At 38.2% G+C, this 16,536-nt stretch overlaps 1 protein-coding gene across 2 annotated transcripts in view; it reads right to left on the bottom strand.

Annotated features, from left to right (window-relative positions):
* The window catches only part of LOC105477241 (mitochondrial ribosomal protein L1), a 93,350-nt gene that overhangs the window by 8,841 nt on the left and 67,973 nt on the right, over positions 1 to 16,536 (bottom strand). Inside the window, exon 8 of one of the 2 annotated variants that reach the window (XM_024791379.2) lies at positions 5,271 to 5,366. The exons of the other annotated variant lie outside the window; for it this stretch is intronic. Coding sequence (XP_024647147.2) covers positions 5,271 to 5,366 — 96 coding nt within the window. The remainder of the gene's footprint in view (positions 1 to 5,270; positions 5,367 to 16,536) is intronic. 2 annotated transcript variants of the gene reach the window in all.

The following is a 16,536-nucleotide window of genomic DNA, read 5'->3' as shown; positions in this document are numbered from 1 at the left end:
ATAGCAACACAATAATAGTGGGAGATTTCAATACTCCACTGACAGCACTAGACAGGTCATCAAGACAGAAAGTCAACAAAGAAACAATGGATTTAAAATATACCCTAGATCAAATGAGCGTTAAGAGATATTTACACAACATTCTACCCAACAACTGCAGAATATACATTCCATTCATCAGCACATGGAACATTCTCCAAGATAGACCATATGATAGACCACAAAACAAGTCTCAATAAATTTAAGAAAACTGAAATTATATCAAGTACTCTCTCAGACCACAGTAGAATAAAAGTGGAAATTAACTCCAAAAGGAACCCTCAAAACCATAGAAATTAAACAACCTGCTCTTGAACGATCACAGGGTTAACAATAAAATCAAGATGGAAATTAAAAAATTCTTTGAACTGAATGATAATAGTGACACAATCTATTAAAACCTTTGGGATTCAGTAAAGGGAGTGCTAAGAGGAAAGTTCATAGACTTAAATGCCACATCAAAAAATCTGAAAGAGCAAAAATAGACAATCTAAAGTAACACCTCAGAGAACTAGAGAAACAAGAACAAACCAAACCCAAACCCAGCAGAAGAAAAGAAATAGCCAAGATCAGAGCAGAACTAAATGCAATGGAAACAAACAAACAAATGAACAAAAAACAATACAAAAAATAAATGAAACAAATGGCTGGTTCTTTGAAAAGATAAATTAAATCGATAGATGATTAGCGAGATTAAGGAAGAAAAAGAGAAAATCCAAATACGCTCAATTAGAAGTGAAACAGGAGATATTACAACTGATACCACAGAAATACAAAAGATCATTAAAGGCTACTCTGACACCTTTATGCGCATAGAAAACCTCTATGCACACAGAAAACCTAGAAGAGATGGATAAATTCCTCGAAATAGACAACCCTCCTAGATTAAACCAGGAAGAAATAGAAACTCTGAACAGACCAATAACAAGCAGTGAGATTGAAGTGGTAATTAAAAACAAAACAAAACAAAAAAACTGCCAACAAAAAAATTCCAGGACCACAGAATCACAGCTGAATTCTATCAGACATTCAAAGAAGAATTGGTACCGATCCTACTGACCCTATTCCACAAGATATAGAAATAGGGAATCTTCCCTAAATTGTTCTATGAAGCCAATAGCACTCTAATACCAAAACCAGGAAAGAACATAACAAAAAAAGAAAACTACAGATCAATATCTCTGACAAATATAGATGCAAAACTCCTTTTTTTTTTTTTTTTGAGACAGAGTTTTGCTCTTTTTGCCCAGGCTGGAGTGCAATGGCATGATCTCGGCTCACAGCAACCTCTGCCTCCCGGATTCAAGTGATTCTCCTGTTAACCTCCCAAGTAGCCAGGATTACAGGCATGTGCCACCACGCCCGGCTAATTTTGTATTTTTAGTAGACATGGGGTTTCACAATGCTGTCCAGGGTGGTCTTGAACTCCTGACTTCAGGTGATCCAACCACCTCAGCCTCCTAAAGTGCTGGGATTACAAGCATGAGCCACCGCACGCAGCCTATAGATGCAAAAATCCTTAACAAAATGCTAGCTAACCAAATACAACAGCATATCAAAAAGATAACCCACTATGACCTGGGTTTCATACCAGGATGCAGGGATGGTTTAACATATGCAAGTCAATAAATGTGATACATCACATAAGCAGAATTAAAAACAAAAATCACATGATCATTTCAATAGATGCAGAAAAAAGCATTTGACAAAAGTCAGCATCCCTTAAAGATTAAAACCCTCAGCAAAATCAGCAGAAATGGGACATACCTTAATGTAATAAAAGCCATGATTACAAACCCACAGCCAACATAATACTGAATGGGGAAAAGTTGAAAACTTGAACCCTGAGAACTGAAACAAGACAAGGAGGATGCCCACTCTCACCACTTCTATTCAACATTGTACTAGAAGTCCTAGCCAGAGCAATCAGACAAGAGAAAGAAATAAAGGGCATCTAAATCAATAAAGAGGAGTCAAATTGTCGCTGTTTGCTGACGACATGATCATATACCTAGAAAAGCCTAAAGACTCCTTCAAAAAGCTCCTATAACTGATAAATGAATTCAGCAAAGTTTCAAGATACAAAATTAACAGAAACAAATCAGTAGCTCTGTTATACACCAACAGCAACCAAGTTGAGAATCAAGTCAAGAACGCAACCCCCTTTACAATAGCTACAAAAAGTAAAATAAAATACTTAGGAGTATACCTAACCAAAGAGGCAAAAGACCTCTATACAAAGAAAACTACAAAACACTGCTGAAAGAAATCATAGACAACACACACAAATGGAAACATACCCCATGCTCATGGATGGGCAGAATCAATATTGTGAAAATGACCATACTGTCAAAAGCAATATACAAATTCAGTGGAATTCCTATCAAAATACCAACATCATTCTTCACAGAACTAGAAAAAAAAAATCCTAAAATGTATATGGAACCAAAATGATCCCACACAGCCAAAGCAAGACTAAGCAAAAAGAAAAACTCTGGAGGCATCATATTACCTGACTTCAAACTATACTATAAGGCCATAGTCACTAAAACAGCATGGTACTGGTATAGAAATAGACACAGAGACCAATGGAACAGAACAGAGAACCCAGAAATAAACCCAGGTACTTACAGACCATCTTTGACAAAGCAAACAAAAACATAAAGTGGGGAAAGGACACCCTATTCAACAAATAGTGCTGGGATAATTGCCAAGCCACATGTAGAAGAATTAAACTGGATCCTCATCTTTCACCTTATACAAAAATCAACTCAAGATGGATCAAGGACTTAAATGTAAGACCTGAAACTGTAAAAATTCTAGAAGATAACATCAGAAAAACCCTTTAAGACATTGGCTTAGGCAATGACTTCATGTCCAAAAACCCAAAGCAAATGCAACAAAAACAAAGATAAGTAGATGGGACTTCATAAAACTAAAAAGCTTCTGCACAGCAAAAGAAACAATCAGCAGAGTAAAGAGACAACCCAAAGAGTGGGAGAAAATCTTTACAATCTATACATTAGACAAAGGACTAATATCCAGAATCTACAAGAAACACAAAGAAATCAGGAAGAAAAAAAACAATCCCATCGAAAAGTGGGCTAAGGACATGGGGAGACGATCTCAAAAGAAGATACACAAATGCCCAACAAATATATGAAAAATGCTCCACATCACTAATGATCAGGGAAACGCACATCAAAACCACAATGCGATAGATACCACCTTACCCCTGCAAGAATGGCCATAATCAAAAAATTAAAAAATAATAGATGTTGGCGTGGATGTGGTGAAAAAGGGACTCTTACACTGCTGGTGGGAATGTAAACTATTAGTAGTACAATCACTGTGGAAAACAGTGTAGAGATTCCTTAAAGAATTAAAGTAGAACTATCATTTGATCTAGCAATCCCAGTACTGGGTATCTACTCAGAGGAAAAGCAGTCATACGAAAAAGATACTTGCACACGCGTGTCTTTAGCAGCACAATTCACAATTGCAAAAATATGGAACCAGTCCAAATGCCCATCAATCAATGAATGGATAAAGAAATTGTGGTATATATATACAGCATGGAATACAACTCAGCCATAAAAAGGATTGAAATAATGGCATGCACAGCAACCTGGATGGAATTGGAGACCATTATTCTAAGTGAAGTAACTCAGGAATGGAAAACCAAACATTGTATGTTCTCACTCATAAGAGGGAGCTAAGCTATAGGAGGCAAAGGCATAAGAATGATATAGTGGACTTTGGGGAATCAGGGGAAAGGGTGGCAGGGGAGTGAGGGAGAAAAGACTACGCTTTGGGTACAGTGTACACTGCTTGGATGATGGGTGTACCAAAATCTCAGAAATCACCACTAAAGAACTTACTCATGTAACCAAACACTACCTGTTCCCCAAAAACTTATTGAAATAAAAAAATAAATTTTTTTAAAAACGTGGATCAGGGGACCATGAGGTAGTTCATTATATCTAGCTCCAGGGTTACAAACTCAAATGTCTACAGTGGCCAAAGTAGGAAACATGTATAAGTGAGGAGGACTGGGTTTACATGCATATGCTTATACCATGTGTGTGATACAGGTTGTGCTGAGGTGGACAGCAACCACTAGGGATGGAGGCGGCAGAGTTGTTACACTAAGGGTTAACAGACTGAGGGCTGTGGGGCCAATGTCATCAGAACTCCTGATTTGTCAAGAACAGCTAAAAATCTGGATTTCTATGTGATACTCTCCAGTTTTTAAATCCTGATTCAATAGACAAACCGCCACCACTATTTGGGACCAACAAAGTAAGACTAGAGGCCAAATTCAGCCTGCAAGCTGCTATTTGTAACTTTGGTCTTCCAGTTGCACAACTGAAAACAGCGGGAAAGACTGAATTTGAACCTGAGGTAGTGATCTGCAACTAGGTCGCAAAGCGATTTAAAGGTAAAGATCTTAGAAAATACCCTGTCAGCAGTGAGAGGCCATTTAATGTTTCTAAGCATATAAATGGTATATCTGATCTATGGTTTAGAAAGAATTCTAGAAGAGTATGAAACAGGAGTTGGCATACTTTCTTTGTAAATGGTAAGGCAGTAAATATTTTAGGCTCTGCGGGCCAAATGGCCTCTGTCAGAATTCTTCCATTTCTGCCGTTCTGGTGCAAAACAAATCATACACAATACATAAATGAGCACAGTTGTATTCTAACAAAGCTTTATCTACAAAAACAGGTGGAGAGCTGGATTTGGTTTGCTGACTCCTGGTACAGAAGACAGACTGAAGGATGTCTGAGGAAATGAATGAGTAAAAGTCACCATTTTTGTTTTGTAAGTTTTTGCTATAGCAGAAGCATTTTTTGTTTTGTTTTGTTTTGTTTTAAAAGAAAGCTTTGTTGGGTCCTGATAGGCTTCTGGTTTCCTACTATGTATCTACTATGCAGTTGTCTGGCTAAGAAATGCATTGTTATTTAAAATTTTAAAAATGCTTAGTAATGGTTTCAGTAGCTGATATAAACTTTATATATGCATTTGAAACAAATTTCTTCAAGATTTACAATGAAGACTCAAATTTGAAAGGAAAAAAGGCATTTAGTGCCCTATATTCTAAAGAAAGATGCCAACAATTAAGGCCACCAAAAAGGTCCTACCATAATCAACACCCAACCCAAGAAGCAGCAGAAGCCAAGTGAGGAGGCAAGACTCCAAGACGTTCATCTGGAAAGACTGGATGGTACCTGCAGGAAGGAGAGACTGACTGAACATGAGAAGCAGCAGAAGCCAAGTGAGAAGGAAAGACTCCAAGACGTTCCTCTGGAAAGACCGGGCGGTACCTGCAGGAAGGAGAGACTGACTGAACATGTGCTAAATGGAAGCAGTCAAACCACCCAAAACGGGGACCACAAATACGGATGAGGAAGTAGAGGCATTTGGGTTTTCCCCCTTAATCTCCTCTTCAGGCATCTACCCCAGAGCAGTTAGGCCTGGAAAAGGCACTGGGAGCCACGTACTTAGAACTGAGTATTCTAAGATCAAACCTGGGAGGCTGAAATCGTAATAAGCACACCCCACTTCAGGTCACACAAGTCATCAAAGCCTGGCTCCAAATTAGGCAAGGGAAATCTTTGGATATGAGATTAGAGTTTTGAACTGGAACACAGTCACTTGAACTATGAGATCTGTCTAGTATGTGTGCATCTAACAGAGAAGGGAAGTAGTACAGGGCACAGTTGAAAGAGAATGAAGAAAACGATGTCATGTTTATACTCCACTAAATTCACTTTTCTTCTTCTTTTTTTTGAGACAGCATTTTGCTTTGTCACCCAGACTGGAATGCAATGACACAAACACACCTCGTGACAGCCTTGGCCTCCTGGCCTCAAGCAATCTTCCCATCTCAGCCTCTCAAGTAGCCAGGACCACAGGCATGCACCATCATGCTTGGCTAATTTTTAAAATTTTTGTAGAGATGGGGTCTCACCTTGCTGCCCAGGCCACTCTTGAACTCCTTGGCTCAGACGATTCTCCCACCTTGGCCTCCCAAAGTGCTGGGATTACAGGCATGAGTCATCATGCCTGGTCTAAATTCAGATTTCTTAATAAACAACTACATATTTATACATAGACACAGAATGTATTCTGTGTGTATGAGAGCCTTGAATTTATGTTCATTAGAATTATATTTATAATAATGAGATATTAAAAACAATCTAAATGCTCCAAAAAAAGAAATAAAGTTGAATAAATAATTATGTGTCTACATAATAGGCTATGAAACAGCTAATAAAATGATACTTTGCAAGGAATTTAATGACATGGGAAAGTAAGATACAGTGTTAAAGGGAAAAGAATACAAAACTCAATATAAAATAGCAATTACTTAAAGAAAAAATATGTGCATACAGAAAGAGCAGTAATAAAAAGTACTAAAATGGTGAAAGATTACAGGAATTTGGAATGATTTTTGCATTCTTACCTAGGTGATTCAGTATTTTCTAAATATTTCATTATGTGCATTTATTACCTCTTAATAAAAAATTAGTTTTAGTTTAGCATTTAAAGTTATTAAAACCAGCCCTTTAAGATGCTATAAAATGCAAGACATAGTTTACTTTTTTTTTTTTTTAATGAGACGGAGTCTTGCTCTGTCGCCCAGGCTGGAGTGCAGTGGCACAATCTCGGCTCACTGCAACCTCTGCCTCCTAGATTCAAACGATTCTCCTGCCTCAGCCTCCCGAGTAGCTGGCACTACAGGTGTGTACCACCATGTCTGGCTAATTTTTTGTATTTTTACTAGAGACGGGGTTTCACCATATTGGTCAGGCTGGTCTTGAACTCCTGACCTCGTGATCTGCCTGCCTTGGCCTCCCAAAGTGCTGGGATTACAGGTGTGAGCCACTGTGCCCGGCCCGTAGTTTACTTCTTAATGAAGATATAAAGCAATATAAGAATTATTCTTGGCCGGGCACGGTGGCTCACGCCTGTAATTCCAGCACTTTCGGAGGCCGGGGCGGGTGGATAAGCTGAGGTAAGGAGTTTGAGACAAGCCTGCCCAACATGGCAAAACCCATCTCTACTAAAAATACAAAAAGTTAGCCAGGCATGGTGGCGGGCACCTGTAATCCCAGCTACTCATGAGGCCAAGGACAGGAGAATCGCTTGAACCCAGGAGGCAGAAACTGCAGTGAGCCAAGATGCGCCACTGCACTCCAGCCTGGGCAACAAGAGCGAAACTCCACCTCAAAAAGGGGAGGAAAAAAAAGAATTATTCTCACTGTTGATATAGGGGCATAGACCCAAAGCCTGCTCGACCACCACTACAGCTCCTAACAAGCTAATTATGTTGTTATATGTTCATATATTTTTAAATTACATTTTTAAAATTGAAAGGTAGTAAAAATAACTTTTTGTGGGGTGTATCTTTTGAAACTCATGTATACATTCAAGTAATGACCACTCCAATATAGGATACAGAATCCAAAAAATTCCCTCATGTGATTTCTCTCAGGCACAAACACCATCCACTCCTGACTCCTGGTAACCACTGATTTACTAGTGTTCTTTTTAAAAATGTCACTTAAACAAAACAACAGTATATAACTCATTAAACAATAACTCCCCACTGCCCCCTTCCTCCAGCCCCTGGTAACCACCATTCTACTTTCTATCTCTACGAATTTCACTGTTATAGGTACCTTATACAAGTGGCAGGATAAAATATTTGTCCTTTTGTGACTGGCTTATTTCACATAACAAAATGTTCTCAAGGTTCATGCATGTTGTAGGATGTGTCAATTTCCTTCCTTTTAAAGGCTGATAATATTGCAGTCAATGTGTGTGCTGCACTTTATCCATTCATCTGTTAATTGTTACATGGGTTGCTTGTACCTTCTGTCTCCTTTGAATAATGCTACTGTGAACATGGGTATGCCATCATCTATTCAAGTTCCTGCTTTGAATTCTTTTGAGTATGTATCTAGAAGTGGATTTGGTGGATCACGTAATTCTATGTTTAATTTTTTGAGGAAGTGCCATGTTGTTTTTCATAACGGCTATAGTATTTTACATTCCCACCAGCAATAAATAAGAGTTCCAATTCCCCTATATCCTTGCCAACACTTCTTATTTTTTTAAATAATAGCCATCCTACAGAGTATGAAGGGGTATCTCATTGTGATTTTAATTTGCATTTTCCTGATAGCTATTAATGTTACGTGTTTATTGTCCATTTGTATTTCATCTTTGGAGAGATATGTATTCAGGCTCTGTGATGATTTTAAAATTGGGTTATCTTTTTATCATTGAATTGTAAAAGTTCTTTATGTACTCTCGATTCAAGTCTCATATCATATATATGATTTCCAGATATTTTCTCCCATTCAGTGGGTTGCCTTTGTGCTCTAATGATACCGTCATTTAATGCGCAAAAGTTTTAAATTTGGATGAAGTCCAATTTATCTAGTTCTTTTGTTGTCTGTGCTTTTGGTGTCAGTATGTAACCACTTCAGATTGGCTTCTTTCACTTAGGTTACAGTACAAAACCTTTTGAGATTCTAAGTTGCTGTGTCTACACAACAGCTCATACCTTTTTTATTGTTGAGTGACATTCCACTGTGTGATGCACCAGAGATTTTTTCACACGTAGGAAAACATCCATGTACACAACTGGGTTTTTTTCAGCTTTTGATAATTATCAATAGAGTTACTGTAAACATTTGTGTTCAGATATCTGTGTGAATGTAGGTTTCCATTTCACTTTAAATTTTTCATTGTGTGGAGTTAAAAACCCACAGAATTGCTAGGACATACGGTAAATGTATGATGAGCTTTATAAAATACAACTGTTTTCCACAGTAGCTGCACCATTCTGCATTCCTACTTGAAACGTATGAGAGGTGCAATTTCTCTGCAATCCTGCCATTATTTCTTTAAGTAATTTTCTGTACCACGCTTCTCCTTTCCTTCTGGAACTCCACTGACATGAAAGTTAGATCTTTTGTTACTGTCCCACAGGACCCTCAGGCTCTCTTCATTTTTTTCCAGTCTTTTGACTCTCTGCTTTTCAGATTGAAAAATTTCTATGATCTTAGAGTTCCCTGACTCTCCTCTGTCATCTCCATTTATTTCATCTCCAAGAGTTTATAGTTTTATGAGGTCATTTTTCCAAGTTCCACACGCTGCTTGATCTCCCCAGTACTTCCGGGTTCCCTGGGGCTCACCTTTTCAGCTCTGCAATGAAAGATGGGGCTTTATTTACCCAGTTCTGACACATTTTGCAACCAAATGTTTCTCCACTGAGGGCCAACTAGCCCTCAAAGGACAAAGGCAGAGAAAAAAAGCAAGGGTGGTATGTCCCACCGTAACTACAGCTCCTCTAAACAGAAAGAAAGGTTCTAGCTGGGTGTGGTGGCTCACACCTGTTATCCCAGCATGCTGGACAGCTGAGGCTGGAGGATCACTTGAGAACAGGAGTTCGAGGCCAGTCCGAGCAACATAGCAAGACCCCATCTCTTAAAAAAAAATTAAAAATTAGCCACGTGTGGTGGAGCGCATGTAGTCCTAGCTACCTGAGAGGCTGAAACAGGAGGATCCCTAGACTCCAAGTTTGAAGTTACAGTGAGCTATGCTTACATCACTGCACTCCAACCTTGGCAACATACAGCAACGCCTGTCTCAAAAAAAAAATTTTTTTTTTTTTTTTTTAAAGGAAAGTTCCCTTCTCTTACAGTTTTAGATACCTGTGTCTTACCCTACACAAGTGGTCCCAACCTTTTTAGTACCAGGGACCGGTTTTGTAGAAAAGTTTTTCCAATGGGGTGGGGGTGGGAGGTTCAGGATGAGTTAAGCACATACTTATTGTGTATTCTATTTCTATTATTATTACACTGTAATATATAATGAAATAATTATACAACTCACCATGATGTAGAATCAGTGGGGGCCCTGAGTTTGTTTCCCTGAAACTAGATGTCCCATCTGGGGAGGATGGGAGACAGTGACACCCGAAGTGTGTTGCTTATGTGCAGTCTACTCTGTAATTTCGTTTTGGTTGCTGTCACTGAGGAAAACCCTGCTTCACAAAGAGGATGATGGAAATGGAAGCAGGCTTTCCAGAGCTTTTGTGGCAATCTCAGGATATTCCACACTGACTTTAATACAGAACATATGGAGATTTGAAGCTGTCTCAAACATACTTTCAAGGCCACTGTCATTTGTGATCTCACAAATGGGCCAAGGATCCATTCCTTCCCAATTCAGGGGCCTTTTGTGGTTGGGAAGTAATGCCCAAACTCTGAAAGCTGAGAGAAGTGATCGTGCACCAGCTGGGAGAAAGGAGGCCCTGGCTCAGTCTCTTTCAAAACCTCTGCTAATGTTTAAAAAGTGTTAGAAATCCCAATGTTCACTCGTCACCCCCATAATTCCAGTTTGACTTTGAATGCAGCCCCTTTATCTGCCAATTTGAACACAGTTATTGTTTTCCCCAGAAGTGGCAGATTGAGTTTGTTGAGGAGGCTGAATATGTGAAACAAGTAAGCAAGTTTTGTGACCCATTCTGTATCACTGAATGTGCTGCCAGTGATGACTGTTTTTCCAAAAGAAATCTCTGGAGCAGCTCTTGGAACTGAAAAACTCTGGCCAGTGACCTATCTTTATAAAGTCATCTCACTTCTGTGTATAAGAGAAGATGTGTGTGCTCTGTGTCCATCTCCTCGCAGAACTGCATGAACAGACAAGAGTTAAGAGCATGTACTTTAATGTAAATGATAATTTTAATCATGTCCTGCAAAACGTTTCTAAGTTTGGGTGACATTTTTCAGCTAGCCAGCACCTCTTTATGGATGACACAGTGCGCAGACTCTCATTCAGAAGTGACCTCTTTCACCCAAGTAGTGAAAGCAGAAAGTCGTCCAGTCACGGTAGCCACTCTGTCCATGTATATACCAACACGAGATGAATAATTCAGTTTTCCTGACATGTAATCATTCAAAGACTTGAAGAGTTCTGCAGCTGTGGTGTTGGTTGGCAACAAAAGTACACATAACATATCCTCATATATATCCTCCTGAAAAATATATCGCACAAAAACAAGCACTGTTGCCTTGTTAACATCAGTAGAATCGTCAACCTGGATTGTGTGTCACAGTGATTCGTTAATCCTAACAATTGTGCTTCAATATCCTCTGTTATTTCATTAATTCATCTAGTTACAGTGCTAGCTAAAAGAAGAAGACGTGCCACCTTTAGAATGCAGCTTCTCCTAAAAGTTCACAACAAATGTCCTTAGCAGGAGGCAGGATCAACCCCTCGCCAGTAAAGGACTTTTTAGCTTTAGCAATGTGGTTAGCCACTAAGAATGATGCTGTCAGTGCAGACACATTTGATGAAGTGGTGGCCTTCAATTGCTTCTGTTCTTCGTGTTCACGCTCTTTTCTTTTGAAATACTCCAAAGGCTTGTCTTTTAATGGAGGGTACGTGGTCTCCATGTGACAAAGCAGTTTTAAAGGTTTCATGGCTTCATTGGATAGCCACTTGCCACACATTATACAAAGTGGGCTTGGAGAATGTGAATCATCCGTTTCAACAAACCCATAATTTCAGAAGGAATCTTGCTCTTGGTATTTCTTTTAAATGCAGCTTTCTTTTTGCTGGCAGTCTCAGAGTCTTCTGTTGTCTCGTCATTGAGTCTTTCCCCCTTTTCAAAGAAGCTCTCCAGTGGCATTTGTTTTTTACTCATTTTGGCTAGGGTTAGCCTGCGGGCTTACCAAAACTGTGACTGAGACAATTGCGCAGTGCGGGAAAGAGGTGCAGATGCAAGTGGTAAATCAAATAATGGGCAGGCCATACACAGACTAAAATAAGGGTTGGATTCTGACTTAAAGCCTGCCACCAAATGCAGCTGCACAATTGAAGTATATCAGCTTACCTGCCACTATAAAGCCTGCCACCAGATGCAGCTTAATTGTCACCTGCCACTCACTGATAGGGTTCTGATATGAGACTGCAGCAATTGATTAATTATGGCCTCTGTGTAGTCAAACATCTTTGCTAATGTTAATCTGTATTTGCAGTGGCTCCCCAGCACTAGTATCACTACCTCGGCTCCACCTCAGATCCTGAGGCATTAGATTCCCATAAGGAGCATGCAACCTAGACAGAGCTTGGATGGTAATGCGAGCCATGGGGAGCCGCTGTAAATACAGATGAAGCTTTGCTTGCTCACCCACCGCTCACCTCCTGCTGAGAGGCCCAGTTCATAATAGGACCCAGACCATTACCAGTCCATAGCCCAGGGATTGGGGACCCCTGCCCTATACCTACTGTTGCTACAAGGAGATATGATTTCCACTTCTCAAGCCTGTAACTGGAAGGTTTCTCCTGGAGCTCCTTCTGCCTACACTTAGGTCTGCTGCCTGGTTTCAGGCTGTATTGAGACCAGGCCAGGTGACAACAGAAGGGGACAAATGGCAAACTTGCCACCAGTTTTATGGTACTTCAAAATCTGGTCTTCTTTCCCAACCTGCTATTATTTACTTCTCAGAATCCTCAAGTAGCTATTCCACGTATTCTGTCCAGGGTTTTTAACAGCTGTATTCAGTGAGAGAGAGAGGGTTTCATGTGATTATGCCGTCTCACCTGGAACTGAAACCTCCCACATTTATACATTATGTATTTATATTTTAAACTTGGTAAACATTTTCTGTAAAGAGACAGATGGTAAACATTTTAGACTTTAAGGGCTACTTATGATTTCTGTTTCATATTATTCTTGTTTTTTTTTTTAATAAAACCTTTTAAAGGGGTTCTAAGCTCATAGGCCACACAAAAACAGGCCACAGAGCCATCATTTGCCAACCTCTGTTTTAGAAAACATTATTATCTACAAATACATGAAAATTCATATAAAGACAGGCTGTGGTATAAGCTATGCTTTACACCACTTTAACAAATTAATATTTGCCAAAATCTGTAATGGGAGAAGGGTGCTCTGAGGCAAAAGCAGCTTTTATCATTATTTATGATAAAGCTGTTTAGAAAATGCTTAACTTTGCATTTATATTTAATAATTCATAACATTTTTATTGTTTACTGTAAATACTGTTAATAAATGTTATTAATGTTTACTATAAATACTATATTAATAAATGTTACTTTTTTAGATGTAATACTAATGACACTCATAAGGAATTATCTTTCAGATCCATTTAATTTCTTCTCCAGGCATTTGGATAAAGACAGAATTCAGTAAAAGCTATCATATTTATCCACTGGTTTTAAATTTGTTTTTATTTTTATTTTTATTTAGAGAGGTGGGATCTTGCTATGTTGCCCGGATTGATCTTGAACTCATAGGTTCAAGAGATCCTCTTGCTCAGCCTCCTGAGTAGCTGAGACTACAGACATGAGCCACCATGCCCAGCTTATCACTGCTTTTTAAATAAAGCCAACAAAAGAAAGTTGTCTATGCAGCAAAGTGGCTGGCAAGGGAAAGCAGATCAGTTTACTCCCTTTTTACACATTATGCAACATTTGTATTTTTCATCATGTGTCATTTTATTATCCATGATCACTACATTGCAAATACAATGGATTAATGAGAAAAGTTAGCTATTTCTTTCAAACGGTATGGTTTTTCTTCTGCTATTATTCAAATCTGTTAGGAGGGGAGAGTCACACTTTCAATTTCCAAAAGTTCTGGGAAATTAAAATCTGATTTCATGATAATATAGGTAAGACCACTAGAAATGATAAATTATTTTTTGATCAAAAATAGTTTTTGATCAAAATTAATTCAAAAGATGTAACGTAAAACCTACTGCAAGGATGACTCATCCCAACTAAATATACTTCTCTTATGATAAAGCAACAAAGACAGAGCTAACACAGAATGGATTCTGGATAAATATTAGTTTTTCCTCCTTCTTAGCTCCATATCCTTGGAGATCTAAGATCTATTGCCAGCCTACTTCCTCTACTTTACATTCTAAAGTTTATTTTCCTCTCTTTATAATTCCCTTATTTATGACACAGTACACTATAGTACACCAAAAATAATGCAACAAAAGAAAAGTTAATTATTAACTAGAAGGAATAAGGGAAAAGGAGGAGGGGAAGTGGCAGTGAGCCATGAGCCAATGGGTTGCTTCCTTTTATCCAGTTATTGTTTATAGATTTAAGCAAGATTCCTGGCTAGCTACTATTTCAACCTATGGACCCAGTTGCTTCAAAATAAGCATTTAATTTCCATGTCTTATACTATCCACATCTCACTGTTTGGCTGAACTCCAGAACATTCATTTTTCCTGTTCTAACATGTTCACTAAAACCAAAGGCTCTCTAATTTCAACATAAGATTTTACTATTGTTTATAGTCCCTTGTCCTGAACTTGTTTATTTTCGTTACAATATGCTTCAGCTTTTATCAGCTGCCAGGTTGACAACACGCTTGCCACAAAACTATTCACTATTACACAAGCACAGAAAATGATACTCACCTATAATTGGACCATGTCTACAACTTTAAAAAGAAGAAAAACAAAGAGCATATCAAAGGCATTGCTTTTATATTAAGTATGTCAAAGCTCCAAATATATTTGAAACCCAGACAAGAAATACTTGTTAAATCAGGTCTTGACATGATTTGGTATAAATATAACTCTGAGTTGTCCTACTCTTTTCTTCTCTCTAGAAAACAAGCTTAGATTTGATTTGCCAATAGCATTATTATTTACATGTTCTCAAGATCTGGATATTTACATGATTGTAATAGAGCTGTAGTTTTTTTCTTTAATGTTATAAGTTAATGCCTAATCTCCTAGACTATCATATAAATGCATTTATATATTGTACTTTAAAGAGGTTTTTCATCATTTCAATTTTATTTAGTGAAATTTTTATCATTTTTCCTCATTCCAAATAGTCAAGATTTTATATTTAAATTACATATTGTTAAAATAATATAGTATTAGTTTTTAAACTGAAACAGAACAAGTAACATCCATATTTTTAAATTATGTAGTTTATTTACAGTACTTTGCTTTTATTGACTTAACTCGATTTATAGCATACTAATGGTTAGATCTGTCCCGTGATATATAAAAATAGAGTAGAACTCTTCTCACTCACAGAAGGAACTGATGCTTCATAATAAACTTACTGATGTCACTAACTTGGAATTAACAATTCAGAAACTGTGCCAAACATGTTTTAAAAACATAAATAATGTAAATAAGATTATAAGAAAACATTTAAACATCTTTAGAAAACAAACTTTTAAAACAACCATTTGTTAATTATAGAGCATTAATTCAGGCAACATCTACCAGGCAATATTTTTTATCAGACACTCTGTAATCAAAATTAATTAGGTTGCATGTCATTGAAAAACTATCCTGAGAGACACACTTCCCACTAATTCACATTAATTTTCTCATAGATTTCATTCTATCTTTCATATCTTTCTGACATGTAAGTAGATGACCAAGGAGGGAGGGAAAAGTATAAAAGAGGGGGTAAAAAAGTAATGAGAGAAAGGGACGAAGAAAATAGAAACGAAAAACTTCAAGGAGCTATTAAAAGAAAAAAAAGGTAAAGAGAACATGGGAGAGAGGAAGACAGAAGAAAAACCTGAAAACAAGTATCAAAAACAAATTATAGGCTGGATGTGGCAGCTCACGCCCAAAATCCCGACACTTTGGGAGGCCAAGGCAAGCGGATCACTTGAGGCCAGGAGTTCAAGACCAGACTGGGCAACATGACAAAACCCCGTCTCCACTAAAAATACAAAAATTAGCTGGGCATGGTGGCACGTGCCTGTAGTCCCAGGTACACAGGAGACTGAGGCAAGAGAATCACTTGAACCCAGGAGGCAGAGGTTGTGGTGAGCCAAGATCGCACCACTGCACTCCAGCCTGAGCGACAGAATGAGACTCTGTCTCAAAAAAAAAAAAAAAAAAAAAAAAAAAAAAAGGAGAAGAAAGAAAAAAAGAAAAAAACTATAACAATGATTCCTAAATCATGTCAAATAGTTCTCATAAAGTACCAGAAATGATCAAGTATCTCTTCATCCAGAGAAGGAAAGAGAGAGCAAAGCCACCATGAATGTTCAAAATGTGAAGGAAAAAATTGTAAAGCTGGGTCAAATGCTTTACTATCATTATGTCCTTGAACTAAACCTCTTCTTATCTCCTGCCTAGAGGGTGAGGCCTGGTAGCCCAGAGTTCTGGGAGCTAAATCAAGGAAGAGAAATGCTGGTGGAGGGTAATGGGAGCTTCTCAGCATTCAATATCAATATATTCACTTAATCTCCCTATTTTCAGTTTCAACTCCAGTTGATCTCCCCCAGTCTACAGACCCTATGTTTTAATCTCTCCAGTCATCTGCTGGCAAGGAAAGGGCAGTTACCCAGCATGATAAAGTAAGGATTTTCCTCAATAGTTTTTAATCAACCCTCCCTTTTTCAGATTCCTCCTGTCCCATCCCCATGCTCACCATTAACATGCAGTT

Source organism: Macaca nemestrina, chromosome 3 (assembly GCF_043159975.1).
Source record: "Macaca nemestrina isolate mMacNem1 chromosome 3, mMacNem.hap1, whole genome shotgun sequence".
NCBI classification, from domain to species: Eukaryota; Metazoa; Chordata; class Mammalia; order Primates; family Cercopithecidae; genus Macaca; species Macaca nemestrina.
This window is presented reverse-complemented; position numbering and strand designations above follow the sequence as displayed.